Below are 14,408 nucleotides of genomic sequence, written 5' to 3'. Positions count from 1 at the left end.
ACCAACTGGCAGCAACCCTCCATAGTTTCAGGCAGGAATCTCTCCCAGCACTTCTTGGAGATGTTGGGGATTGAACCTGGAATCTTCTGCATGCAAAGCAGATAGTCTGTCACTAAGCTACAGACCTTTCCCATGTGCAACAGATATAACACATATTGTTTCCCTGTTTATCCCTGCCTCTGCTTCCTCTAATGTTCAATCTGTGCCAGATTTTAGATTACTAACTCCTTGGGGCAGTGACCTGGCCTCTTTTCACGATGTCAAAGTGGCATGCACCCTGATGGTACTATATTAAACTACCACCAACAATCCCTTTCCTTGTGCAGTTCAATACATGCACAGGCAAACAGGGAAATTAAAGAGGACCATCACTAAAGCTGTGCATAAATAATTGCAGTTACTCCCAATTCACAGTGTAGTTCCACATTTAAAACCTTAGCAAGTCTGGGTCCACTATACCTTCCATAGCATCTACTCTATTTATATGATTTACTAGGGGCTGTCAACCCTGCTCTTTCTGCTCGCCAACCCCTTTGCCACCTCCCCTTTCCCCCGTAACTGGCCAGTCCCTCCTCCCTTCATCCATCCCCTTTCCTATCCCTTCACAGCTCACTCAAATCTCTCCTCCCCTCACAGCTCACACCAAGCCTCTCCCCTCATTGCTCCCCATGCCCCAACTCATAGCAGCTGCCCCACCCCCTTGTAAAGGAGAGGGGAGGCACTTCAGAAAACCTCCATTAAGCAACTTGCCTGGGCCACCTGCCACTCACATTGCTTTCTAATTCACCTGTCTTCCATTCTGAAATCATGCTGGAATTGGTGTGGCCATCTACTGGCGGCCATGTGAAATGCAGTATGACAACAGCCTTACATTTTTATGTATCTAGGAAGATATTCCACAACTCATCCCAAGTGATCTTGGGGCATGACACAACAACTTAACATACATACAGAAAATAAGATCACGATTAAAAATCACGAATCCATCTATTAAATATTACATGCATTACATAGACAGCACAGGCACACAACCAATTCAAAAGGCTTGGTGGGGAGCCTATTTCTGTATTTATTTCACTACAGACAAAATTAGAAGAGGCAGCTCTCCAAGCTAGGATGAAAACAGGGCCTTCCCAGTGGTGACACCAGTGTCATGAAATTCCTTTCTCAGAGGCATTTGTGTCAAGTCAGTTTAATTCTTACTTATTAAATCATAGTGAACCTTTTGGTAAACATTTCAACAGGCATTTCAGAGCCTGGTCTGAGTTTGTTTTTTAACTAAGTGACTGATCAAGTGATGGAAAAAATGAATTAAGAGACTGTTTTCAGTTTCTTTGTTTACTCTGTATAATTTTAGCTGTTTTGACTAGTGTAGAAAAGAGCTGTTTGCTTTGTTGTAAGCCTCAAAAGCTCTATGCCATACAGAGCATAGGGAGGGGTGCTGCGGACCAGAAGGGGGGGGCAGGGGCCACCTCTGGTCCATGGGCCAGTAGTTCTCCATGCCTGCCCTATGGAAAGACACTGGTGAGGCAGAAATAAAATCAACAAACAAATGAAAACCAAGGGATTTTTAAAGCTATTCACACTTCCTGCTCCGAATCTAACAGTGGCTGTTGTCCACCCTCGCACTTAAGACAAAAAGGAGTGAGGAGAAGCAACCGAGGAGCTGCTGCTCTTCCAGCCGATGAGGGCCCATGCAAGGAGTGCAAAGACCCTTGGCTTGTGTCTTGAGCTGCATGATCCAGGGAGGGGCTTCAGCCCAAGCCTCTGTTGCTCTTCACTGCAGGGAAGAGAGATTTAAGGAGCCCTTTGCTCCATCCCAGTGGGCCAACAGGCAAAGCCAAAACTCAAAATATGGCCTGTCAATTTGGGCTTTATGGTGTCCAAAGAAACTTCACAATCCTGATGGGAAGGCTGGGGGGGGGGCGAGGAGAGGGAGAAATGCAGCAAAGCCAGACAGGAGGTATTCACCACTCCATTAAAATTATACACCGGATTAACCCTTTGTAAACCGTCACCACTGCCATGTGGTATCAATACACAGTGACAAATATTTTGAGATCCAAACTGACCCATAACTATACACTAAATCAGTGGGGCCAGGAAATCCATAATTTAAAAACCTTATAACAATTTTAAAACTCTCAGGTAGCTAAAACAATCTGAAGAAAGGATGCAGTGTGATTTTACACATTTTACACCCCATTGCAGTGCTGAGCTGGGTGTAATTGGGTGTCCAGGGGACCCAATTTTTTTTGGGGGGGGTGGCAGCTGCTAAAGTGCAATAAGTCACATTTTCTGGAGTGGGTCAATCTATGGGTTGCAAAAGGGGCAAGGATACAACCTTTCTTCTTGAAAAAGTTATCAGTGTTTGCTTAGCTAATCTTGGAGATAGAAGTTATCTATGCAGAAATCCTGCAGTTAAGCTGGCCCCCTTCTGCCCTCGGCAGTGTGGGGCACACAGTGTGGGGCATGCCCGTACATGTGTGCTTGACCACTAGAAGAAAGAAGTCAAAACGGGAACTTATTGCCTCCCTCTAATGAACATAATGCAAGAGGGAGCCCTTGACCCACACAAGCCGATAACCCAGAGCAAGGCTGCGGCAATCCTAACCCCTGCTTACACATGTAACTTAAAAAAAACAAACAGCGGCATTTATTTGCTCCAAAAGTCCCACAGTTAGGAGAAGAGTGGGCGCTCCAGTGCACACCGGTAAGTTACCTGGGAGTCAGGGCCGGTGAATTCAATAGGACTTATTTCTGAGGGTAGCCAGGACTGCGGGGTAAGATCTGTTTAGCCATTTAGGGGGCCGAATGATTGGGGGGCGAGGAGGCCGTGCTAACGGACCAAGACACCAAAGTAAAAGGTTCGCAACCGCTTACCATTTTGCAGTTTTCAGAAGGAGGGAAGGCACATCCCCGCTTGCGCCGACGGCTCACTCTCCCGGCCCGTTTGATCATTAATCTCACTTAAGTGGCCTCCGGTACAGTACAGCAGCCACGCTCTCACCCCAGATTTGAGAGACCCCAAGCCTCCGTGTGCTTGTTTGTGTCTCTACGGCTGATGCAACTAGGTTCTAATGTATCCTGTTCGGAGGATCATCATAACAACCACCTTTTACGCAACTCTGCAGCAGCAACTGGAGCGCCCCCCTCCTCCTCGCTCCCCCCTCCCAATCCCCCTAAAATGGCAAAGAACCGGTGCACGGGGAGGGGAAACAAACAAACACCGACGCCGCACAAAGTTAGCCAGGGTTACAGCTGAAAGGCAAATGGTAACCCTCCCCCCAAAATACCCCCAAGAGGGAGAGAGAGGCACGCGTCTCCCTCGTTTGCCTTACCTCTTTACTCCTTAAAGTTCCGAGGCTCTTGCAGGGTAAATAGCCCTGGACTCCGGGGGCGTCGCAACTCTCGGAGTCTGCGACCATCATGGTGCCGTGTAGCGCTGGGGAGCCGCGCGAGGCACGCACACCAGAATAAAGCGCGATCGCTGTCCGCTAGCTTTCCTCCAAAGTTGGGAAGAGTTTGAAAAAGCAATTCTTGAGAGAGGGGGAGGGAGGTGGTGCAAATTCTTAAGAACGAGAGAGGGAGGAATAAAGTGCAGAGGCAAGAGCGGGCAGGCGGACCCCCCCCTCTCCTCCCGGGCGCGTCAAGTGTCCTTCTCCCCGAGGCTTCTGCGACAGAACGTCCGAAACTGGCGGAGTTCTAGAACGTCCCGGTGCACCGGGGTTCCAGCACGCTCAAGAGGCTCGCGAAGCGCCCGACTGAAAACTCTCCCCCAAGTAATCGCTCTCAAGAGCACTGGGGGAGGGAGAGAAGCCCCGCCCCCGAACAGCTGCTTTACTGAAGGGGAGGGAAAAGAGGCATCGACGCCCGCCCCGAAAAGCCAATCGCTGGGATGCAGGCGGGGCTTTCCCTAGACCGGGGCTTCAAACTGCCGACCTCTTTTGCACCAATCGGAAGGAGAACAACAGCCCGCTTTGGGATCATGGGAGGCGTAGTTCCCGCCGAGGTTGTTTTCCTCCTAACATACATGCCCCGGGAAAGGGGTGGAAAATTTGGCGGCGGCTGTGCTGCTGCTGCTGCTCCTGCGCGGGGTGGGGCTGCCCTCCGGCCGATTGGAAAGCAGCCTTGGAAGCGCAGCGATCCGCCGGGGTCTGTTAGGGCCGGTCTGTCGCGATATGCGGGCGCCTGAAGACTTTGTCGCGCTTTCGCGCGGCTCTCTGGACACATTCTGGTGGGGTTGATGGCCGCATATGCCCCTAATGCGCAATAAGGGCGCTTCCCAACCTCAGATTTCAGGGCTGTTCTCAACATAAAAATACAATATGAAAGCACAAGATACATGATAAAAAAGAACAAAAACCCTACAGACCAATACCTCCCTCCCCCAAAAGTCCGATCGATTGGGGAAAGTGGGTTTGTTGCGCAAGTTTACTAAATCAGCTGTAACTGCGCATCCTGAATCTGTTGGAATGTGACTGATGATAGCATCAGTTTGGAAGTGATACAAGAGGGCAAAGTTCATAACGCCCCCCCCCCCCACCTTCAAAGAAAGAAGGGCTGCTTGCAGACTGTCTCTTGCTGGTGGGATTCAAGCATCTGCTGACAATTTTAGGTTGCGCAGCTAAAGCTCACTTCCAGATAACCAGTTTACTGAGCAAACACCCTAATCTGTTTACGCCAAGTTTGTGAGGAGGTTAGACAATGGGTGCTTCCAGACTGACACTATTTTCGGGTGGGATTCAATCATGAAAAATTGGGGTTTGTTTACTTATTAATTACATTTCTATTACTTATTAATTACATTTCCTCCAAGGAGCTCAAGGTAGCGTACATAGTTCTCCCCATTTTTTATTTCACCTCACAACATACCTGTGAGGTAATGAGACTTCTGTAATGGAAAAATGCACTGGAAGCTGTGGGATAATGCTTACTTGAAGCATCTTTGTATCACCTCCCAGCTCAATAAACTCTCATGGTGGGATACGTTATGGAACACAGCTGTTACGGAGAAACTAAGGAAGTATCTGAGAGCGCTAACAAAGACAAAGACCACAAGTTGATTTAGAACCGTGTGGCACATGTTTATTCAGAAAGGACTTGCCACCAGTTTCCCATGTTTCAGTCTGGGGCAATCTGTAAAGACAGAGAGTAGAAGGCACGCAACTGACACAGCCGGCCTTACAAATAGACCAACTGAGGCAATTGCCTCAAGTGCAGGGATCCCACCCAGATGCGGCAGGTCCTGCTGTGTCACACTGCACATCTCAATCTGCTGTCATTGCTGCTATGGTGGTGGGTTCTGGCAAGCTTTCGTGGAGTTCTGTGCGAGATATTACTGCTGCCACCAATTCTTGCTTCTCTGGCGATGGGGGGGGGGGCAGGAGGCCTGCAGTGGTTCTGGAGTTCCATGGGCACCACTTGCCTCCTTCTGCCGCTGCCAGAGAAGCAAGAAGCAGCTGCAGTGTTGGGTTCTGGGTTCCGGATGTGGTGAAATATGATGGGCCGCCCCTGCTAACTGATATAATCTTGTACAAAGCGGCTTAATCTTTGCCTATCATTTACTGACTGCTGATTGACTTTGATGCAATCTTACGCACGGAATATTTTTCGGGCAGGGAAGGTACATGGGGATTGTATGTCATATGTATTTTTTGAAACTGAAAAAAAAATTCAGGAGAAAAGCTTAAAAAACAACAACCACAACCCTCAATAAACAGCTCTTCTGGAAGTGAGGGAATTATATATTGAGTAATCATCATGATTTTTCTGCAAATGTTTGCAGGTTGCTGTCAAGTGGTGGTTATCCTGCACTTTCCACTGTAGTTTTCCACCACTTTTCGTACTGCACAACATCGAGTGAATGGGAGCAGATTTGTTGCGCAAGAGTGCCATTTGCATTGCTTCCAGGCAACCTGTTTATCAAGAACTTATCCTGAATTTGAATTCCACTTGCAAAATAGCAACAGTATGGAAGTAGCCTTAGGGTTTGGGTATGTTCACATTAGGGGCTTGAAGCGCAGCAGAGTCATCCTGCCCCTCCGCACTGCACATCAAGCCACATTTACAAGTATTTCTTCATTTTTTCAGGAAGGGGAGCTGGGAATGTCTACACCTGACATACATTTTTTGTTTTCCCTGCAGCCCCCCTGGAACTCCTGTTCATTAAGCTGCTGCCAGAACTTGCACACACATCTGCCCCTGCACAAAGGCTGTTAGGGTATGTTCACTGAAGCTGGTGCTGGTTTTAGGGAAAGCACACCAAACAGCAGTAATAAACTACAGAACTGCTAGGGATTGTGGCTAATGTGTGAACGGAACTTCAGAAACTAGCAGTAGGACCGCACTAGGTGCAGAGTAAGCCAAAATGTGAACATATCCCCAGTGCCAGTTCCCTGTTTGTGGAATGCCTTCTTGGTGAGGTGTGCCTGTTGTTATTAGCTGAAAAACACCCCTGTTTACCCAGGCATTTGATGCCTGAAAGATGCAGCTCCTGGCAACCTTGAAATTACTTGCTGTGAGAGCGTGTGATTATCTTATGTTTTAATTGTATATGTACTTTTTAACTGCATTGTTTTATCACTGGCTGCAGTGTTTTATCACCCTGGGCTCCTTTGGGAGGAAGAGCGGTATGTAAGTAATAAATAAATGACTCAGCCGAGGCAGCAATCCTATGCACACTTTACCTAGGAACAAGCCCCACATGGGACTGACTTTCGAAGGAACATGCACAAGTTTAGAGCTGTAACTATTCTAGTTCGGAAGAATTCTCAGTTTAAGGCTGTGGATTCACTGCTTTAAACGTCTAGAGAGTTGATTGTCTTCCTTTATTTTCACAGGTATGACTAAGAGACGTTTTCGGTGAGTAACCGGCAAGATAGGTGTCTATTCTTTCCTTCAGTTTCTGAGATGAGTTAAGAAAAAAAAATGACGAGTACACAGAGTACACAGTGATCGAGTGTGGAGAGGGCCCTCTTTTCTCTGGAATGTGCAAAACAACTGCAGTGAGAGAACAACAAAGTGATAAAGAGAGGGGAGTATGAAGGGGGGGGGGAGGCAGAGGAGATTAGCACACTGTTCAAATAACATTTGTTCCTTGAACGCCCAGAGCAGTTGATCCAGAGCCATAAATTTGCCCTGGAGGTAAGCAGCACTGAAGAAGCACTTCTGAAGTTACAGGAAAGAAGTAATCTACTTATAAACAACACGGTTCTCGTTCTTCAACAACACTCATAATATCATCAAGGGGATGGAGCCACTCCCCGAGGAAGAAAGGCTGCAGCATTTGGGACTTTTTAGTTTAGAGAAAAGACGAGGAAGAAGTGAGATGATAGAAGTTTATAAAATAATGCGTGGCACAGAGAGAGCGGAGAGAGAGAAGTTTCTCTCTCTGTGTCATGACACCAGGACTCGTGCGCATCAGATGATGCTGAACGTCAGAAGATTGAGGACTGATAGAAAAAAGTACTTTTATGTAGCACTTAGTTAAACTATGGAACTCACTCCTGCAGGAGGCAGTCATGGCTGTCAACCTGGAGGTCTTTAAAAGAGGGTTAGCTATCAATGGCCACTAGCCACAGCTATGCTCTGTCTCCACTTTTTGGAGGCAAAATGCTTCTGAAACCACAGGAGAGGAGAGCAGTCTTGTGCTCAGATCCTGCTTATGGGTTTCCCACAGGCATCTGATCAGCCACTGTAAGAACGCGGTGCTGGACTAGAGGGGCCATTGGCCGGATCCAGCAGGCTCATCTTCTATTCTTAGAATCCTTAGTTTCCCATACTCATCTCTTCCCAGAGAGCTAGTGTGGGGTAGTGGTTAGAGTGCTGGACTAGGACCTGGGAGACCAGGGTTCAAATCCCCACTGGGCCATGATTCTTACTGGGGGGCCTTGGGCCAGCCACTGTCTCTCAGACTAACCTAATTCACAGGGTTGCTGCGAGGATAAGATGTGGAAGGGAGAGAACCATGCGCACTGCCTTAAGCCCCTTGGGGAAAAGGTGGGGCATAAGTGTTAAAAATATTCAATAGATAACAGATTCAAGTCTGTTGCTCCATTCCTGGGAAACTCAATCCATTCCAGACAAAAGAAGCACTGATTGTCCAAAGGTTCACATCACCATTGCCTGGCCATTCTTTGTTGATGATCAGTCTGCTTAATTCTAACAACAAAGACATCTGTGGTGTGATAGCTGGGAATGTAGCTTTTGAAAGCATATTGTACTTATCCGAACACTTGAAACTTTGGAGAAGGAATATTGTATCAAATGGAAGAAGTTTCTATGCTGCAAAAATAACCTCTGACCCTCGTTTAATCTCTCAAAGCCAAAATTAGTTTGTTCTTAGATTTCAAAGTCTGCAGCCTCCCGTTAAAGTATCGTCTACACAGTAATTTAACAGGAACTGGCAGTTCTAAGATTTCCAAGGCCCTAGTCAAGAATTTGGAACAAGTACTTACACTTTATTCCTGATACAGTGGTACCTCGAGTTAAGTACTTAATTCGTTCCGGAGGTTCGTTCTTAACCTGAAACTGTTCTTAACCTGAAGCACCACTTTAGCTAATGGGGCCTCCTGCTGTTGCCGTGCCACCCGAGCACAATTTCTGTTCTCATCCTGAAACAAAGTTCTTAACCTGAGGTACTATTTCTGGGTTAGCGGAGTCTGTAACCTGAAGCGTATATAACCTGAAGCATATATAACCCAAGGTACCACTGTATATTAGGAGGCAGTGCTACTGTACCTTTACAGTAGTACCTTCTGTTACGAACTTACGTAATTCGTTCCGGAGGTCTGTTCTTAACCCAAAACCGTTCTTAACATGAGGCACGCTTTTGCTAATAGGGCCTCCCGCTGCCACCGCACCGCCGGCGCGCAACTTCCGCTTGCATTCCGGGGCAAAGTTCGCAAGCAGGAGCATCTACTTCCGGGTTAACGGAGTTCGTTACCCGAAGCGTTCGTAAGGAGGACGAAGGTTCCACTGTATTAGTAAAGATAACTCTGGCAGATGTTGCTTGCCCTGTTCTTAGTATCACGGGAGGAAGAAAAGCCACAGGCATCTCCCCAAATCCTTTTTATTATTATTAAAGGTACATGTTTCCCAACTTCTATGACATCTCATCCTATCAATTCACAGTTTAATCCATCACATGTTTATTCTGAAGTTAGTCCTGCTAAGTTCAGTGGGGCTTCCTTCCTATCGAATGAGTTCAGGACTGCTGCCTTAGTAAGTCATGAAAACTGATCCTTTCCTGGTCTGCCCTAAAACCTCCACTGGACACACATAGACATCAGTAAAAGGTTGTTTTTAAGATACCTGAGTTCTTTTTAAGGGATTAAACAAAATGAGATCATATATTTTATTTTCAGCAAATGACTCAACAGGCTGGAAACCACAAAAGAGGAAAGAGATGTTGGGCTATATATATTGGTTGTTGACAATGTGTCAGTGGCCCAGTTTGCACATAGCGCTAAGCCAAACCATGGCAAATGAGCAAACCATGTGGGTTCCTGGAGAGAGGATTGCAGCCACTTTGCTCCTTCTCACGTCCTGCTGCTGCACTGCTGGGAGCTAAGCCATGGTTTGGCTTTGCCTTATGTCCAGACCTGAATAGGTGGTTTATCTTGCTCTGGACAAACCATGAGCTGCAGCCAAGGTTCTATGTTCTATGGCTTACTACTTATGGTTTGTTTGGAGGAAATAAGCCCAGGATTGAACGTAGCACACAGAAGAGTGGAGGCGGCAGGACCAGAAAATGAAAAAGTTACCATGATCTTCTCTCCAGGAACCTGCCTGTTTGCTTGTGGCTTGTCTTTGTGTTCTGTGCCAAATGGGTCAAATATGAAGTGGTTCCAAAGAAGGCAAATATAGAAGGTATTATATCCAGTGTTATTTATACTCAGAGCTGACTTGTTATAATGGCTTACTTCAATCATAGATCTCGCCTGCAACATCTAGGAAGACCTTGATACCTTTTCACTGGCTTTGCTTCTGGACGGTTGCTGCTTTCAGGTGGGATTCAATTACATACTGGCAAATTCAGCGATGCTATTTGATTTGATATTACTGGCAAGTATAATTGATAGGGAGGTCTTGTCAAAAACACCCGCTTTCCCCAAAGATCAGATTTTTTTGTGACTGTAACACACACTGGCTTTATTTCATGCTGGCACAATTTTGACGCTGTATTATATTTTTGTTTTGTTTTGGCGGTTTATCACTGCATTTTACACTGCCTAACAAATTTTGTAAACCATTTAATTAAATAATAATAATCCAAGTGGCATGTATGAAACAATGATGATGAATCCAATACAGATTTTTTAAAAAAGCAGAATTTCAAAAGAAGTATTCACAACCAAATTATGTGTCTGGGTGGATCTGCTGAAATAAAAAAAAGATTTTAGCAGGGGCCTAAAACTACATCATGAAGGTGCCTGCCTCTTGTTTATAGGCAAGGGGTTCCAAAGCACAGCTACTGCAACACCATCTCACATACTGTTTTTATTCTTGTTATAAGTCACCCATAAAACTTTGTAATTGGGCAACATATGCATTCTGTTAAAAAATAAAGAAAATAAAAATCTTATCCACTTTTATTCCTGCATTTTTTAAAAAAATTAATTTATAGCTTTACAAAATTTAAATAGAAATAAACAATAATAAATAAAACACTGTACAGATAACTCACAACTTACACATGTTTAAATTGTGTGCATTCTTTTTAGGCACTTGGCATTTTTTTAAAAAATAAAAAGGGGCACAAATAGGGCGAACATCTTGAAAAAAATACTTTGACAATCCCGCCTGCCATTGAAGCCAATGTGTTTTGACTACACAGTATTTCAGGAACATAAACCAGCATAAATTGAGAGTCGCCTGTATTGACAAACAAGCAACAGAATGGTAAATAATCCAGCAACATAATTAGTAGCGATTTGACAATGGATATTATCAGACAATACACACTTATAATAAATATATCATTACATATAAAAATAGTTAGAGTAGGTGTAGTATAGTTATAGAGGGCAATGTTTGAAGTAAGTTTTATTGAGAGTGGACCCATTGAAATTAATAGATCTAACTTATTCAGGCTCACTCATTTCAGTGGATCTACTCTGAGTAGTACTAGCATTGGCTAATACCCTATAGTTTTGGTGTATAATTTGAAATTAATTTTCATAGGATCAAAAAAGGAATGTAACCAATGTTATATTTTTATACTGTTTGCAACTCATACGGAGAAGGGTGGAGGGCATGTAGGGAAATCAAACAAATACAGAAGCAAGCAACAGTGACTAAAGTGGGAGTTACTTCCCTATAAGCATGTGGAAGATCGGGCCGCACATCTCTCCAAGGGTCTCACAATGCTGCTTTGCCACTTACTAATGGATGAAAAACAAACAAACATTTGAACCTAGTTGGAAGAAACCTGGACTGTCTCCCACCCTGGTCATTTTCAGCTCTACTTCATTCCAACCAGAAGCTATTTTAAAACCAGGCCCCAGACAGCAATCTCTGCTGTCTGATCTGAAGACTTCCATGCGGCGAAGTCCAGCAAACAGAAATGCTCTGCAACAAAACATCCCAGGTCTTTCTTTGCTCCTCCCGCCCTCTTCTGCCCGGCAACAGCTTGAATCAGGGAAGCCTACCAATTAGAGGACCGTGCCTTTGCACCTTGCCTGAGAGTGAGAGTGCCTCTCAGAGCAGCCATTGAATGGGTCCTTGCGGTGCAGAGGAGAAGCAGTTCCTCAGCCAATCTGGGCAAATAACACTACAAACAAAGGAGGGCCATGGAGGACAAAGCCTCTGCTGTAGCTCTAGAGGCTCCTCGCACCCCATATTGATTTTTATTAGCTGTAGGAGTGGGGAAAGGCCCACCAGCCTGCAGGCAACTAAGCAAGAGCCGGGGTCTTCTTATTTTTTTGCATTCGCCATTGCACAACTCTGTGGCTCAACAAAGGGCTTCCTCAAGGAAGATTGTGTTATCACCAGCCCCTGCCGCCTGACAATGGTCCTGGTTCTAATCTTCCTGCCGCGTTCTGCTGTTGCATCAAAAATCTTGGCCGCAACCACGTTTCAAAGGCAGAAGACGTTTGCGGTGGCACGTCCAGCTTTTCACGGGCCTGACCCATGCCACCAGATGTGTGGAGGGGTCGCGTGATCGAGGAGATGAAGCAATTCCACCTATGGGGAAAAGTCACAGCGTTCAGGGCTTGTAAGTTTAGGGGAAAGGCAAGTAACAGGCGGCAGGAGAGGAGATTATAAGATGGGGCGTGGCATGGAGAGAGTGGATGCAGACAAGTCGTCGTCCCCCCCCCCATCTCTCATAACACTAACAGACAAAAGAAAGTAATTCTTCATGCTGCGGCGCATAGTTAAACTGTGGAACTCGCTGCCACAGGAGGCAGCAAGGGCCTCCAACTTGAATGGCTTCTTAATTCACAGAGGACAAGGCAAATTCACAGAGGATAAGGCTATGTTCTGCTTCCACTGTCAGAGGCATTGTGCCTCTGAATGTCATTTGCTGGGGGTCGCAAGGGGGAAGAGTGTTGTTGTGCTCCTGTCCAACTTGCAGGATTCCCAGAGTTATCTGGTCAGCCGCTTTCAGGATGCTGGACTAGATGGGTCATGAGATAGGGTGAGGCACATCTCAGTAGGAAGGGAGGAGCCACCACCGAAGGAGCCACCACCACAAGGAGCCACCACCGAAAAGGCCCTTTCCTAGACAACCACATCACATACTTCATCCTGTGTAGGGACTACCAGGAGGTGCTCGGCTGCTGATGTTAGGGAACGAGCGGACTGATGTGGAAGAAAATGTTATTGCCAGGGAAGGCCAATGAGCTGCCCTCCCCATTTTGCCCACCCACAGTTCCCATCATCCCTGACTGACCATTGCACATGCTGGCTGGGCATGATGGGAGTTGGAGTCCAATGGCATATGGAGGGGGCCAAATCAGCTACCGTAGCTCCTTCCTCCAAATATGGTGATCAGTTTGACCCTAATGGGAGACAAATTAGTGCTCCTTCCCCCACGCCCGTCCCAGACAGAGGATCCCAAAAAAGAGACCGCCATCAGCTGCCAGCCTGCGTCCTTCTTACAGACCCAGCCACTCTCTAGGGCAGTGTTTCCCAACCTTTTTTGGGCAAAGGCACACTTGTTTCATGAAAAAAATCTTGAGGCACACCACCATTAGAAAATGTTTAAAAAATTAACTCTGTGCTTATATTGACTATATATAAAGTAATTCTCTTTAATAGGAATCAAATAAACACAAAGAAAGTATTTTACATTGTCTGGTTTTGTTTTTAACAGAAATGATTGTGCGTGTTTTTGGTACTCAGAGTTGTATGTAAGTGAGCTGGGCTAGAAGCAGAATGGAAGCTGGAGACCTAGAGACATGCTTGTTCTGGGCTGGATCCAAAGCTTTGATTACTGTCTTTCATTTTGCAGTTGTCTGATTGGTGCTCATACATAACGGAGAAGGAAGATCAGTTAATTCTGTGAGCCCCTCCATCTTATGCTCAGGTTGCATAGATGTGTAAATAAAACCATATGTTCTAAAGACACCACAGTCTCCACTGACCTTCATTCTGGGGAAACAAAACCTGCGCAAGCACTTGGAACCCCTGGATTCTCTCATCACTGGTAGATTGGGGTGGCCTGCAACAGTTTGCATTGAAAAACCTTTGCAGGATCCTGCCTGGGGCCGAGTCTTGCTTTGGAAATGCCAGCTTTGGTGTCCCTGTTACTGTAAGTAGCAGTGGACACTGGAAGAAAGCAAGAATATACACTGGGGAAGTATTTCTAAAGTTTTGGGGAACTTTCCCCCAACCTACCTCCACTCTCCTCACCCCGAAGAAGAAGAAAGAAAGCCAAAAGGTTGGATTTGCAGACAATACTTCTTGCCATAGTCCAGTAGTAAAAGCGTTTCAATGCCATATAAACAAAAGTGGTGAGATTTTAAACAAGTGATCCATTCAAAATGTTTAAAAAGTGTGAAAACAGGGTCCCTCGAGAGTTTCAGATTCAAGTGAGAGATCTGATAAACATGGTCTCTCTCTCTCTCTCTCTCTCTCTCTCTCTCTCTCTCTCTCTCACACACACACACACACACACAATCACACACACACACACACTTCTGAATGCCTTAAGGCCAACGCCAAGAATTTCCCGGAGGTTGCTGTCTTTCCCACAGTTTCCCTTGCCAATCGCTCAATAGCAGCCAGCTCAGAAAAAGATGGGTGGCTGGCGCTGTGTCTTCTCCCCCCCCCCAACCCATGGGCAAACCACATTCTTCCCCTTTTGAGGGAGACGTTCCCCTTTGAGCAATGCCCCATTTGAGTGAGACTCCTCCCGACTGGTGGGCAACTGCCTTTCTCCTTCTGGGCCTCTGGATCCC

General features: G+C 46.0%; 1 protein-coding gene across 5 annotated transcripts in view; it reads right to left on the bottom strand.

Annotated features, from left to right (window-relative positions):
• The window catches only part of SESN2 (sestrin 2), a 60,993-nt gene that overhangs the window by 36,885 nt on the left and 9,700 nt on the right, over positions 1 to 14,408 (bottom strand). For 2 of the 5 annotated variants that reach the window (XM_082231660.1, XM_082231661.1), the window contains exon 1: positions 3,342 to 3,652. The exons of 2 other annotated variants lie outside the window; for them this stretch is intronic. In XM_082231660.1, coding sequence (XP_082087786.1) covers positions 3,342 to 3,431 — 90 coding nt within the window. In that variant the 5' untranslated portion in view covers positions 3,432 to 3,652. Of the gene's footprint in view, positions 1 to 2,883; positions 3,077 to 3,341; positions 3,653 to 14,408 lie in introns of those variants that run through there. One more of the 5 variants, XM_082231662.1, reaches the window with a different exon arrangement.

This window comes from Podarcis vaucheri, assembly GCF_965113315.1.
Source record: "Podarcis vaucheri genome assembly, chromosome: 7".
Lineage (NCBI taxonomy): Eukaryota > Metazoa > Chordata > Lepidosauria > Squamata > Lacertidae > Podarcis > Podarcis vaucheri.
Note: the sequence above shows the minus strand (reverse complement) of the source record. Positions and strands in the feature narration are given on the sequence as shown.